This window comes from Epinephelus lanceolatus, chromosome 11 (genome assembly GCF_041903045.1).
Source record: "Epinephelus lanceolatus isolate andai-2023 chromosome 11, ASM4190304v1, whole genome shotgun sequence".
Taxonomy (NCBI): Eukaryota; Metazoa; Chordata; class Actinopteri; order Perciformes; family Serranidae; genus Epinephelus; species Epinephelus lanceolatus.
The window spans coordinates 42,530,555-42,546,436 of record NC_135744.1 but is presented as its reverse complement, the minus strand read 5'-3'; the positions used below and the strand labels follow the sequence as shown (position 1 = coordinate 42,546,436).

At 41.5% G+C, this 15,882-nt stretch overlaps 1 protein-coding gene across 1 annotated transcript; it reads left to right on the top strand.

Annotated features, from left to right (window-relative positions):
* Positions 1-757: 757 nt before the first annotated feature.
* Positions 758-13,988, top strand: LOC117269575 (myelin protein zero-like protein 2). The gene is made up of 5 exons (XM_033646687.2): positions 758-981; positions 5,728-5,897; positions 8,437-8,647; positions 9,077-9,245; positions 12,135-13,988. The coding sequence occupies exons 1-5, from the start codon at positions 921-923 to the stop codon at positions 12,328-12,330; spliced, it is 807 nt and encodes a 268-aa protein (XP_033502578.2). The 5' UTR covers positions 758-920; the 3' UTR covers positions 12,331-13,988.
* The last annotated feature ends 1,894 nt before the right edge of the window (positions 13,989-15,882 follow it).

Genomic DNA, 15,882 nt, shown 5'->3' with positions numbered 1-15,882 from the left:
ACTCCAGGCAACAGACTTGTTAAAAAAAATCTATTTTAAATAAATCAGATGGGAATCTCTTAGTAAATTAATAATAGTGAATTCCATGTCATATTCAGATTCGTGATAACAGAAAATTAACAAAACTGAATGCCCACGGCACACTTTCAGAAATCACTGTGCTGGTCAAACAAATGTTGGTGACAGTTTCCTGCAGAAGGAGATATTAAATCTTAGCTATACTTTTCAAACTAAGCCTGCTTGTAGTTAAAAAAAACTGAACTGAATAAAAAAAATCAAACTAGATAACAGTGATAATACTGAGGCCGTGACATAGGCCTGAGCCTTTGTGACAAATAGAAATAAATCAGCGTATCTGCCTGCTTTACATAAGCTACAGCACTGACATTATGCCATAAAAACACACGCACAACACACAGTTTGAGACACATTTTGTGATATTGCCCATGGCACTTAGAACACACAGGTCTGTTGTCTTTGCGCTGAGTTAACAGTGACTGATTTTTTGTAATGTGATACTGTGGCCACAAGATGGTGCCACTCAGCAGAAACTTACCTGTGTGATTCAATATTTGAATTTACCCTGACAAGTTAGACTTTAATCAGACTTTAATCATTAAAAACACACCAACACCCATGTTAATAAATCCACACTTTAAAGCTTCGTGGGACGACATGAGCCGAGCAGAGACAGATGAGGTGTTGCGCAGCAGGGTGCGTAGAACAGGTTATGCAAGAGGTGAGGGACTAAACACCGCCCATCAGGTGTGTGCGCACGGTGACTCACGTTTTCACCACCGACGAGCACGTTCACAAAAAGGACTTTACCTTCGATAGTCAGCGGCGACATTTGCGTTCAGTAACTGTACATGCCGGGACTTTCACAGAGGGATTAAGCCACCGGAGCTGAGGCAGTATAAATGTTTTGTCCCATGTGTCGGATATGGCTTCTGCTTCTCCTGGGAGGATTCGTGGTGCCAGGTGAGTTTCAACAACTTCCTGGAGAGACAAGACGAGTTTCTTGTGTCTGTCCTCAGGCTAAACAGTGATAGACAGCCGCCACAAATTCCACAGAAGAAAGAAAGTGTTAAAAGTGATTTTTGGACTGGTTAGTATGACCCAGTGTCCACTGCAGGTCATGAAGAGACATAACAAAGTCTGTAGGGAGATTGTTCAGTTTCAGTTGGCTCAGACCGACCTTTAACACGAAGGCTACAACTGAGTAGTAAAACTACTGGCAAAAAAGACTACAGAGTATCAGCGTCATAGGCCTACGGCAGCAATTATTTGTACACATCCAGAATGCTATGTTATATGGTAGTTCTTGAGGCCATGGATTATTTTCCTATATTGGATTGTTCTACAATTGAATATGCTTATATCACTATATATTTTTAAACCACTGTTTTACCATTCCTTGTATTGTATACTGTATATGTATTTCTTTCTCAGTATATCATTAATCCATAAAGTTATCATCACTGGCGGTAAAAACATTTTCATCAATATTCTTGTTTTGTTTTTTTGTTTTGGTTTTGTTTTAAGATAGCCGTACTGTGTTGTGATCCACCATGTAGGTATATGGAGCAAGTAGGTCCAATAAATTGTAGATATTTTCTCAGAACCAAATTGGCCCAGTATAATAATGGCGCTGTGTCTCATCATGGGCAAACAGTCAAAGAAAGAGGGGTAAATACATTTTTAATACAACTAAGTTCAGGCAGTCAATAAATCACAGCTGTATATGTCCACAGGTTGAATCACTGGTGCCCCCAAGGGGGGAACAGGGGGGCCATGTCCACTCTGATGCGGTTGGCAATAGTTGGCCTTTGTCAGCCCTTGTTAGCTTTTTCGTAGCTCGTTCAGCATGTTGCATTCGCCGATGGGCTCCACTGTCGTCAACACCGATTTAACCTACTGAATCAGCCGAAAAAAAAGTCCACTAGCGCCAACGAGGGCTAACAGTACGGGATGCACTGCACTGATGGAGGCTGCGGATGCTCACCAACAGGCCAGCTTTGACAAACGGCCAACCGTCAGGGCCTTGAGCTTGAACAAACGTGTTATATATGATAAGATTATGTTTTTAGCCATTGAGGTCTTTAGCAATGGATGATAATTGTTTGTGTCATTGTTTGGTCGTGCCCAGTAAACAACACTGGGTTGAGTTGTTAATGTGCTAACTGGCTAGCTAGTCCTCCAGTTTCCTTTTTCAAGAGAGATTACAAAATACAAATAACAAATACAAATACTGCCGTTTGCTGGTACAGAGAGTTATTTCCTCTCACGCAGATCCAGATCGTATGTACTAGTTGGCTGTTGACTGTAGTCTTTATGGTGTGTTCAGTGCAAATTTTGGTCAAGACACAGGTGACACGAGGTGAAACAGTCAGCCCTCAGTCACCATTAGTTATTTGATATCGGTTTCTAAGGAAAAGGAAACTACCCTATCCAAAGAACAATGACACCCCTGTGCCACATACAGAAATGCATTAAAACAGGATTGTTGTGGAACTCAAAATGATTAATTTATACAATATGAATACATCAGCATGAAATTCGTTAACTCTCCATATTGACATAGTTTGAAACCACAGTAAACTACAACAGTGTAATCAAACCATAGCTGTCAAGTCTCCCGTTTTGGCCGGGAAACTACCGTATTTTACCCCTCTTTCCCGCCGTCCTTCCGTATTAGTATTTTCCCGTTAATCTCCCGTATTATAATATAATTAAAAAAAACAACATTCCTCTGCCTCTCCAAACTGAACTCTGTCACTAGCCTCGCAAGAACTGCCACCTGCAGTAGCCTGGGTGGCAGTTGTCGTGGGGTTAGTGTCGACAGCGGGTCTGGTTGACAAGTGGTTATTTTAGATTTCCTGTACACCCAGGGATGGTTTTTGCTATGGGCAATGTGGGCGACCGCCCAGGGCGCAATCTATGTGAGGGCGCACGAGCACCCTCCAAAAAAACCCCAAAAAACCAACAACAACTCGCCAGTTTTTTAGACTACCGCTCATTTCCACGTCAAGTTAGTGGAGTGGGCGCTGGGGCACCTCTATTATCACGTTTCAACCAGCAGCAGAAAGGAAATGCGAATCTTGGCGGTTGTGGGTTGAACAGGGGTCACAGACAGGAATATGGCAGAGGCTAATAGTGCTCTGCGGCGCAAGATAACGGCTTACCGGCGACAGAGAAGTCTGAGGGATGGTTCGCCCAGGGCGTAAAACTAGCCAGGACCGCCTCTGTGTACACCTGTCTTAAAATATAAGGGAGGGCGCCAGACAATTTCCCTTATTTTCAAATCCAAAACTTGACAGGTATGAATCAAACCTCTGAAATTCACTCATGGCTTTTGGTTTTGATGTGTCACCCCAAGATTTTCATCTGGCCGCCTCTAAAAAAAAAATGTGAAAGAACACTAGCTAGACGAAATGCGTTGCTCCACTGATTTGATTGTTGGAGCTGCAGTGACAAGGGTTAAAAATCCAGTGCCAACTTCAGTGTTATTTAGTGTCATTTCAGTAGATTTTGTCAAAATAAAATTGAAAATACAAATAATGGCCCAACTATGTGATGAGTGGGCAATTACATACAGTTTGTTGGCTCTGAAGAACACATCTTTCTATGATGTTGAAATCAGATTTAACTTTGCTCAAGTATCCTGCCAGTTGTGAAGAGGACGGAGCTGTCAGGACAAGTAAGCTTGGACATACTTGGTGTGGTGCTCTGGGCTGTGTCTGATATTGTGATTAACTGGTAGTTCTGTCTTTGCTGGAACTAAAAACGAATCTATGGAAGAAATGATAGACTTTGAAACTTGAGGTTGAAGCCAGTCATTCGTGGAGCATTTACCATGAGAGCATATCTAAACGTAGAGTTATATTTAAGGTTGTCTGTCCGATAAGCACTCTCATGACCTCACAACGGAGAGATAGCGTGGAGCAGGCTTTGTAACAAAAGTAATCATTCCTAATGTTCCCAGGCTCTTTACAGTGAGGGGATATCATGGAACGACTGAAACTAAACTTTAACTTTTCTTTTAAGCAGCACAGACCAGTTAATATTACCCAGTTAATATTAAAATCACTTTTATAGGTACTTTATGTATTTTATAAGAAACACTTCCAGGCTTGTTTTTGCTCATTCATCACATTCCTCTGTCACTTTATTCCGAGAAGATTGCTGTCTGTTGAACAAGTTCATGCAACTTTTTTGGCTTTAATTCAGTTTTACTGCTCAGTCTGCGACAGGCTACAACTCTACTGAACTTTGTTACTGACAGGAATGTCTAATGCAGTGTTCAGGAAACCACACTCAAATGAAAATATAATGAAAAAACGATCAATAAAAACATGTAGTTGCTGGTCAAACTACATTATCAGTCTAAATCTAACAAATATTATCTAAAATAGAAAGAGTATGTGCATCATTTAGGAAAACATTGGTCTTGAATTCAAGATTAAATATCATCTGCTGATGCTTCCTGTATTCTACACCCCTTGATTTCACTCTCTGTGGTTTGCAAACAGATGTTACATATTGCTGCCAGTTTTGGTTGCAGTGAATGTCATTCAAATATAGCGTTTGTTTTTTGTCCCCCAATTTGGTTAAATACACCGACACATTCAACCATCTTTTTCCTTCTGTGGCTCAGTCAAAACACATTTACTGTGGTCCAAAGCCTATAATCAACTGCACATTTGAATACATTTATTTATTTAATAAAAAAGATCAAGAGACAAAGAAATTAAAAGTAGACAAATTAATGCTTCATGACAAGTCCCTGCAGATTCACCGCACAGAGACACTGACCATGTCCTACTAAGTACTATTATCCTTGTTAAGATTAGTTATCCTCTGCAGTCACACATTTTATTTTATCCTTCCCTGTCCAGGATTACAGAACATTCTTGGCTTCTTCTTCTGTGTGGTTCATTAGAAGGAATGCTTTAATCTGCAGGACGAGTCTGCAGGTCTGTTCTTCTCTGCAGCTGACAGACAGTGATGAAGATTTAGCTCACATATTTAACTTTGCCAAACCTCTGGAAGGAGATGAACAGTTTCCAAATTGCACTCACTCTAGTATACTTTACCAAGTTAAACTTGATGGAAAACTGTTCATGTTGGGGTCACTGATGAGGTGTGTTACTTAACGGGTGAACAACAAACATTATTTTCAGATAATTTAATATTCCCTGTGTTTTTAAGACTCCTGTAAAGGCGGTGCTCATCTAACCCTCTGTACTTGCACACGCATGCAATCATTAACCCATAGTAGGTGTAGCTGGTGCTAGGGTATTTGAATTATTTGCTCTCCTGTTTGCTGAAGCACTGAAGTCATGTAGAAAAGTGAAAAACACAATCTCATGCAGTGGCTGCAGAGTAGATTGTGGGCATTTGTCGTCACAAGAAACTGACTCACATTTCTTAACTAACAATAAAGACCAGATATTTAAAACTTTCTAGGTCACTTTGTTCTCAACTGTCAAGGACCTTTTCTGTGTTAAAATAAGCAGTGATAACTACAGCATGTGTGGTTCAAACAGCTCTGCTCTTGTTTGAATGGTTTCATGAATTGCTCTGTAACAGAGGGGTGAAATAAGAAACCTGGGCTGTTTGAACTATAACTTGTGGTCTGTGCATGAGTCAGGTAGAGCAGGTTTGTCTGTAAAGTTAAGCTAATGTTCATGAATATTCTTTCTCACTTGTTTTACTTTATCACAGGGGTGCGGCATGTCAGCGGAATAGATATTTACACTCCGACAGAGGTGGAAGCAGTCAATGGGACCAATGTTAAACTGAAGTGCACTTTCAAGTCCAGTGCGCCAGTGTCGATTCAGTCCGTCACAGTGTCCTGGAATTTCCGACCCATAAATTCAGGATCGGAGGAGTCGGTGTGTAGAGACTGTTTTTATGAAAATGCCTTGAATGAGTATTTATTGTATTTTAATATCATTATAAAAGGGACAGTTCACCCCAAAATCAAAAACACATATTTTTCCTCTTACCTGTAGCGCTAATATAAATCCAAATTATTTTGGTGTGAGTTGCTGAGTGTTGGAGATCTCAGCTGCTGAGATGTCTGCCTTCTCTTGAATATAATGGTACTAGGGGCTCAAAGCACTTAAAACATATTTAAAAAACTCAACAGTTATATCTCTGTCTAGAAATCATGACCCGATTACTCAAGATAATCCACAGGCCTTGTTGAGAGCAGTTTCATGTAGGAACTTGTCTTCTACCAAACTACACACACCAACCGTATCACCACGCCGAAGGAGGCTTGCATCTACTGCTAGCTCACCTAGCACCAAATGCAAAAAGAAATACATATTTTTGATTTTGGAGTGAACTGTCACTTTAATGACATCTACTAATGATTACTTTTTTAACCATACCTTTTTATTTGCACACATAGTAAAAACAACGTAGAATCCAGATAAAATAATAGAAAAAAAAAATAAGGATGTGACAGGAGAGGTCAAGAAGCTATAAGCTTATACAACGGACCCCCCCTCAACTTAAGATAGAAAACTATATGAGCAAGAAAAAACAAAATAAAGAGAAAAAATACATATATTTTAAAAAAACAAAATGAAACTAAACTAATATAGTATAGATTAAGGCCCTTAAAGGTTCAGTGTGTGGGATGTAGTGTCCTTTAGTGGTGACGTTGCAGAACTGAAACTCTGTGGGCCAAGTGCGTATGAGAACTATGGTGGCCGATGCAAAAACGCAAATGGCTCTTTCGGTGTTTGGTTAGGCCATTCTGGGCTGTTGTTGAACAACATGGCAGACTCTGTGGGAAAGGAACTGCCCCGTACGTAGATATGAATGGCTCATTCTAAGGTAACAAAAACACAACTATTATTTTCAGATCAGTGATTATAAACTAACTAGTCCATAGCCATTGGTAGCTTTGTCACCTTCTACCTATGCCAGTCCTCAATGCCTATGCGCAGTTTCACATAGATTGACCACGTCAGTGAGTAGAAAAACGTGGGACAGACAGAATGACTGACTGACAGAATGACACACTGACAGTTTCCATGGTTATGTACAGCATACCATACCATGACTTAGTCATACCAAACATTAGAAAACACCAACATTGGTCCACAGGGGGAGCCACAGCGATCGGTCGCATTTTAGCCATTTTGAAGCATTTTTCTGTTGTTATAGCGCCACCCAGTTGCCAGTTAGAGTTAAATTTCTCCAGTCACCTTGAGGCGTCCTGTTCTACATATCTACCAAGTTTAGTAAAAATCCATATGGCGGTTAGGCCTAGATAAGAAATGAGCTCTCTAGCGCCCCCATTTTGTTTGATGGGGTCAATAATGGAGGGGTCCCCTCAGATTATGTGTGGTCATATGCCTACAAAGTTGCGTGGTGATGGGTGAAACCCTTGAGATGTTATACACCTTTATGTGATGAGCCACGCCCTCCGCAATATTCATTGCCTTATAGAAGCTCAGTTTTAGTAAGTTTTCCAACTTTTGCCAAGAGGGAACTTTAGATATTGGTCCCTAGATTATGTTCACCCAGTTTCATGCAGATCGCTCAAACTTCCTAGGAAGAGATCCATTTGAAGTGTTTTTCAAAAAATTCAAAATGGTGGAAAATCTATATAAGCGGAAGTTATGGGTTCTTGAGGCAAATGTGTTCCTCATGAGGAGAGGCATCTCTGTGCAAAGTTTCATGTCTCTACGACATACGGGGCATGAGATATGCCCATTCAAAGTTTGACATTTCAATGGGTTGCTATAGCGCCCCCCTTTGGCCAATTGATGTAATATTGCTTCATTGGCATCCTCCCATGACCCTCTACCACTGTGCCAAATTTCACATGGATTGACCAAGTCAGTGAGGAGAAAAACGTGGAACAGACACACAGAGTTTTCGTCATTATATACTAAGATGAAAACATAGTTCTGAATATTATGTACCGTTTCTGCCAGTCGATCCCGCTACATTCTACACACTGGACCGTTAAAAGTTTTAATAATAACATGTTTATCTACTTTTTTCATCTCTGTTCTTGTAGTCACTCAATATACTCTTTGTGCCCTTTTCTAACAGCTCTCAGTGTACAATCTTAAATTCTTGATGGCAGACTAGGTCACACTTATTCAAAACTGAAGTAGTGGAAAACATATTAAAAAATGATGCCTCGTCCTGCTCATGTGAAATGCAGAGGGAAAGGCCAGGGGCTGGTTTGCTGCTAATGGTGACACATGCATATCTTCAGTTCCTGCAGTTATCAGGAGTTGTCGCTCCAAGCTGAGCTATGGTGGCTGTGTTAGCCAGCTGACAGCTGACACTGCCACAGCAGCGTGTTTAGTACATTCTGTATGAGCAGAATATCCTCATGCATGCTGATTTGTTTGGACTTATTCTCTGTGCAATTTTGCTGGATATGTGTTTTTGTGTCAGGTGTTTTACTACCATGAGGTACCATACCCTCCCAAGGAAGGGCGTTTTAAAGGCCACGCGGTGTGGTCGGGAGATGTTACCAGATACGATGCTTCCATCTCCCTGCATGAGGTGCCTCCGACCTTTAATGGCACCTACATCTGCCAGGTGCGCAACCGTCCAGATGTGCATGGCAGAAATGGAGAGATCACCTTCAGAGTCGTCAACAAAGGTTAGACTGCTTGCACTGCACGATGGGGAGAAAAGTGTGTCACATTTCATCAGCATCAAATATGCTACAGCGAAATAAGATTCATAATGTTGAAGCCTGTATCTCATTTATGCTTTTCAGTCCATGTTTTCTACATGTAGAAGGTGGTACTTTATTCATCCTTGTAGAGATTCTGCTGTATCACTCAGGGCTTTTCACAGGGAGGTCAAAGGTCAGGGTCCTCCCTGGAACAGGTAGGGGTTCTGTGTCTGGGTCAAGAGCACTTTGAATACCCACAGCACTAAGTGAGGGACAGTGTGTCAGATCACTGGGACACTGTTTTATTGTGTAGTCTAATTGCATCTCTAGTTTGTTCTCTCACATTTCCCAGCAGGCAGCATTCAGCTTTCACACACTGTTATCACTGATGTTGGGTCTTGCTGCTTCTAGTTTCCCTCTCTGAGATCGGCATCTTGGCAGCGGCGGTTGGAGGCGCCTGTGCTGTCATACTGATCCTGCTGGGTATCTTCGTGGCAGTGAGGGTCTGCAGGAGAAAGCACATGGAATTCGACCCTGAGATGCAGCCGCGGGAACACGAGCGGAAGGACCCGACTGTGTGGTGAGGGCCAGGGAGCCGGAGCTCCTCTTCTTCTCTGGACTGGTGTGGAGTCTGATTAGCTGTTTGGGTCCACTCTGCTGGAAAAGACAAATGAAATCTGAGGGTGGGGAGGCATCTTTCTCTTCCATGTCTGCTCCTCCAATGTGAACCTCTCAGATATTACTGTAGTTTGTTTCCGTCAGTATTAGAGATGTAATGTGTCACCCTTCCATTTGTTTTGTTGCCAAATCTTGATACACTTTTATATGTTTTTAACAACAGTTGCCAGTGATTGTAATTACTTACTTAATTTTACTGAGAGTTTTTAAAACTGTTAAAGGGATAGTTCAGATTTTGTAAACTCGGGCTGTGTGAGGTACTTAAGCACAGTCTGTGTATTATCTACAGTAGATGCCAATCAGCACGCCTCCACTTTGGAGAGGTAGACGCAAGTACCACCACAGAAGTTAAGCAGTGCACTACTGTGGATAGGGGGCAGCGACAAAATGTATTTTAGCCACCTAAAAAAATAGTCCATCTTAAAAAAAATAATCAATATCAACTTAAAGGCATAGTGCACCCAAAAATGAAAATTCAGCCATTATCTACTCACCCATATGCCGAGGGAGGCTCAGGTGAAGTTTTAGAGTCCTCACATCACTTGCAGAGATCCAAGGGGAGAGGAGGTAGCAACACAACTCCACCTAATGGAGGCTGACGGCGCCCCAGATTCAAAAATCCAAAAATTGAAACCACAAAATATCTCCATACTGCTCGTCCGTAGTGATCCAAGTGTCCTGAAGCCCCGACATAAAAAGTTGTTTGGAAAAACGTCATTTGAACTCTGTTTTTAGCCTCATTGTAGCCTGTAGCACTGACTGCCTCTCTGGGCACTGTGCTCAACGTGTGTGCGCTTGCACAAGACCGTGAGACATGGGCACCACCTTCATGTGTGTTCACGTGCTTTTGCTGGTCTCACACACAAGTGCACACGTGAGCGTGGTGCACAGAGAGGCAGTCAGAGCTACAGGCTACAATGAGGCTAAAAACAGAGTTCAAATGACGTTTTTCCAAACAACTTTTTATGTCGGGGCTTCAGGACACTTGGATCACTACGGACGAGCAGTATGGAGATATTTTGTGGTTTCAATGATGTGTTTTTGGACGTTTGAATCTGGGGCGCCGTCAGTTGTGATGCTACCCCCTCGTACCCACTACTTCACCTTCCCCTCAAACAGCCCTTTCCTTTGGCACTACATTTTCTCAAGTCTTAGACTCCTGTATTCCTACGCAACTGTGCGATGCACTGTATCATGCTGCAGGTCAGCTGTTGGGGTCAGTAAGTGCTGTTGCACGATCCGACTGAAACAAAACTTCACTTTTGGTGAATGGTGCATACTTGTGTTTTTCGGGCTGTTGAAACAAAGAAATGAAACCAGCTGTGGTGAGTTACACTGAATATAGACATCGGCACTCCAACCACAAGACTAAGACAACTCAGCGTTTGCAGTGAACATTTAACTTGAGTGGTTATTTTAAACCACAGCCAAATGAGCGAGAGAGAGACACTTGCTGAAGAGCACTGCTCTGCCCTACCATCAGGTAAAATTACACTAAATTTCAAATACATGAAACAACTTTCCAAACAGCTAGTGAAGTGTGAAGCGTGGCATCTTCTGATTCAGAAAGATCCTGACGCTGTGTCGTAACCAAGTCCCATTCATGGCAGCAGAAGCTTTCTGGGTCTGTTAGCATGCGTTTACAGTTCAGCTTCTGCTCTTTCTTGGCTTCCAGTTTCCACAGAACTTTCCCCTCCTTAGCACTTTGTCGTTGCTGTCATAATCCCGCAGTTTTTTTATTTTCTTGTAATCATTGTCACAAAGTCTGACCCAGACACCTAACCTGCAGAGTAATACAGTGCGCAGTATAAGTGTGGTGAAGACAGACTCTGTCTGACCACAAGTGGTGAAAATATTCTCAACATATTGTTCACTTCGACTGGTTTAGATTTTGTCAAGTGGCTAAAATACATTTTGCTGCTGCCTGCACCCACAGCAGTATATTGCTTAGCTTCTGTGGTGATACTTACATTTGCTTCTCCAAACTAGGTGCGTGCTGACTGTCGTCTACTGTGTGTTATTCACTGACTATGGATAAATACCTCTTACACAGCCCCACTTCAAAAAATCTGAACTCTTCCTATAGGAGATGTAAATATGGAGGGATTTGTACATGCTGTTCTTGGAGCTTGCTCATTGACCTCAATTCACAGCAGCAGTGCTGACTGCACCAAATTTGTTCTTTTATCATTTAAATTATTAGTTTTTTCATGATGCTATGTGTAGAATTATGCTTTATCTGAATCATCAGACGTACATGATACTGCTGCGGTGAATTGAGTCATATCCTCTCGACTGCCTGCTACTGACGGTTTGTGTTTTAAAGCTATGGTACTGATTAACCCTTTTCTTGGTAGAGCCTTCCCTTCTCTCTGTGAAGCAGCAGCTGCAACAACAACTGCTGCTTCACAGTTTGTGCCACTTGAATTTGTGAACACAGGAATTTTAGACCCAGAGAAGCATGAACTGGTTTTGGTGGAGAAACGTTCATGAACTGATGTTTTGGTCATCTCTGTCCTCGGAAGGACGCAGTACATCAATTCTCTGTGGCACTCTGACTGGGTTCGTTGCAAGCTTAGGATTCTGGGTATTGTATTCTTTACAGTGTCTATCTCTGTTATTTTTGCAATGGATGTTTGCTAAGGTAAACCAGTGCGGGCTTTTTGTTATTTGCTACACTTTCCATGCAGCCAGATATCCATGAGTTGCCTGTTTCATTGTTTACCTTTGTGTGTGTGTGTGTGTGTGTCTGCATGCGTGTGATTGCATTTGTTTGCGGGGGCTGCGTTAGTTCACCTGAAGAGGCTGTTCACCTGATGGCTGTGTCAAAGAAGAAAGAGGCTGATAGTTCAGATGATGAAGAGTCTGAAGGCAGCAGTGGAGATGATGATGAAGAGGAAGGCCTTGACGGTGATGACGATGATGATGATGATGACGACGATGACGATGATGATGGTGGTGATGATTTAATCGACATACTCGAATGATTAGAACTATCTTTCCTGTTTTACCATCAGACTTTTTTGCTATTTGTTTACATGATTTAAATGTTTAGATGATGCGTAATTTATTGTACTTTTTTAGAGTTCAGTGCTTCATGGTTTCTGAATTACAGCAAACGTTAAGAGAGTACTCCACTGATTTAACATTGCACTCCTACGACACTGCTGGACTCATGATGTAATTAAAAAAAGTGTCAAATCTGAAGCAGTAGAATCAGAAATATCGTCCTTTTTATTAAACACCTTCCTTGTCCAATGATGGAACCCATTGGTTATCGGTCGGAGGACAAGAACCCTCTGGGGGCAGCTGCCAATATTTTAGCTAGATCCGGTGTAGCCAGCTGTTACGTGGGCCAAGACTGTCATAGGGTAATCTCTATAAACAGATATGTGCATATCAGTGCAGACCAAAAAACAACAAAAAACATATATAAAGAAAAACACCATCACACAATAGCTGATGAGTTCTGAGATTGCATTTTGGCCAATGCATTCTGCATCTCCACACGGACTGTCTACCTGTCACTCAAACGTGATTCGTTAACACTACTCGGACTACAGTGGACAACAAACGGAAACCAGAACACTTCTGATATCAAGATCTTGCCCCTCTGCCTACAGATCCTGCACACTTGTGCAGATATCTGTTTATAGACATTATTCCATGTCAAAGCCTGGCGCCTCCATTACCCACAATGCTCCTCATCTGCCAACAGTTTGGTCAGAGATCCGCATGCGTAATTGCTTGTAGCGGCTAATGTAGCCCCGAGCTTCTAGCCGCACTCAAAAATGAAAAGCAGGCTGCAGAGATACGGCAACTTGTTTCTAACACCCAGGTTTTTTTCATTTTCAAACTCATCAATGAAGACCCAGTTTTCAGCCCCGACTGACACTGACTCCAGTGACATCATGTGAGGCAGTTTATCTGACTAATCACAGCTCCCTCTGCAGCTACAAAAGGCTTTTATAGCATACAATTGTTTCTCACATGCAGTAGCACCCCCCACCTGTCAGCAGATTGATATGTATAAGGGGCGGAGTTCCCCTTTAATATCTGTGTGTTTTATGGATGTAGATTAGTGGATGTGAGTTTGTTGTACATGACTGCTGTTAACTTTGCTCCTTTGTGCTGATTTGACTGGATTTCCATACAGCTACTGCTGAAAATCCTTTGCCTTCGATCAATGTTGTTGAATTTTCATGTGGAATAAATGAATTATAGATTTTTAAAGAGAAGAGCCAGCGTAATTTGGCTCATAGCTAAAACCACCCCTTACTAGTGCAGACAGTGTTTGTGCAACTGCGGTGTTGCCAGAGTAAATGTTTCCTTGTTGGTTCAATAAAACGAAACCAAAATTTGAATAAGAAACAGATCAACTGCTTCACTGTGTGTCTTTGCAAAAGGGTTTGCATGCTACTGGAAAGGAAACAGGAGAGTGAGGTGCTGTTGTGAGATTTATGAGTGATAAACAATTAAACGATTGTTTACTACGCTGGCAATGCTGTGCGAGTGATTTTGTATTTAGATTTTGTACATAATGTAAAATGAGCAGAACTTTACACTTTTTTGTAAATTAAAGTCCTGATATGTCATATCTATCTCTATTTAGCAACACTGCAATAAAGAACTGTTTTTGAAATGATCAAGTTGCATAAGTGTATTTCATTTAAAAGAAAAAGTTTAGTGTGGGGAAACAGATTGGGTGGGTGAGTGTGAAATTCCAATCATCGCCACTCCTCTATGTGTCACACATAACAATGAGTTACAGACACACTTCCTGCCTGGCCTGGCAGAGTAAAGCTCTGAGTTTATTCACTTTTCAGATTGAACAGTGCATAAATGGAGCTGCCTGTTTGGAAATGAGTTGATTTGTATCGTAAACAGGTTGAAATAATATCAGTGGGACCTTTTTTTGAGTAGTTTCAGTAAACACCTACTTAAAAATCATGAAGATACCACAGGCCTCACTGTCACTCACATTACAACTCACTGGAAATCTGAGTGCTTTTCCAGTGCTGTGATTGGAGCATTAACTTGTAAAAACAACAGAGGAGGCATGTAGGATACATCACCCCCTGGTGGCATCATGAACTCCCATTGTCGTAGTCCTGAATGGTATTTCAGTATTTTTTTTTTTTCTTTAACTTTAAACACAAGCCATTTCTTTAAATCCATCCTCTTAGAAAAGAAAAAAACTCAACAGTAGACTGTTACGGAGTCAAGGTGGAGAGAAATGCTAACCTGAAACGTGGGAACCTGTCGGAAGACACAAGATTGTTGTAAACCACACGCCTCTCCACACTGACTCTTTTGCTCAGTGTACATTATACATCTTATGGAATGAAAACATGCCGTGTTGAACAGGTTCTGTTCAACACATGGAGAACATTTAAAGACCTCTTACAGCTGATTACCTTGTTTTTTAACAAATGACCAGCGAGAGGAAGGAGCACTTAATGATGGGTAATAGTTGTCTAACAGTCAATTGACCTATGGCTAAGCCACGCCCCCTCCACTCACTCAGACAAACTATCAACATTCAGTGAGCGGCGCTATGGCAGGTGTCACAGTACACGGCATTTCACAGGAGGCAACTGATGATTTTTGGAGACATAACGATCAGATGTCATTGAGAAGTAACCAAAAGGGCCTAAACTACGCATTGGAGGGATATATTCATCATTTTATTGTTGAGAAGGTCGATGAAAAGCTTAAATTACAAGCCAAAATTTACAGGTCACAGTGTACGCTTGTGAACCGCATCTGGTTGCCGTCACCATCAAAGACAACAAGTTAAAGTGCCACTGAAGTTAAGGTTTTTGGCTCAGAATATGAGAAAAGGATAACGGCCTTTTTACCATCTTTACCAAGAGAGTCTCTCCGTTAGTTTGGTGCTACAGTATTTACACTGAATCATTCAGCATAACGTTTGCCAACCTTTGTTATCTCTGCCATTACAGATAAGTTAATGAAGCTAAGCTCCAGAAGTTAACGTTAGCTTAACTAGAGCCCTTTGGACAACAGCTAACAATGATGTACGATCACCAAAGTACAAAACTAGAACAAAATAGGCTAATGAACTCCCAGCAAACAAGGTGACATGATGAACAATGCAGCTAGGAGCTAACGTTAGGCTAACTTTAGCTAACGTTAGCTAGAGATGTTAAAGATAACTTTATATTTCTTTCCAGCAAAGTGACAATATGTTGCCTCAAACACAATGTTGACTTACCTTAGAACAGATGTAGACATCATTGTTAATCTTATTCACGTTGAGTTGATGTTGTGGTCTAACGTTACCACACAACTTTATCCAAAGGAGACACTTTTCTCGCTTGAGATGTGGTTTAAAGTGTAAAAAATACACCTGGTCGCCCAGCCTCTCAGGATACCTTGTGTCAGAGTTGCATGTACCCCATGCACACCGTTTGACCATTTTTAAACTTCAAATCTCAGAAAAAGCTCATAAAACCGAACAAACTGACTTTCTGTAATGCATTTCAATGGACGTCCAGGCAGAGAATGTCCCAGTGTAT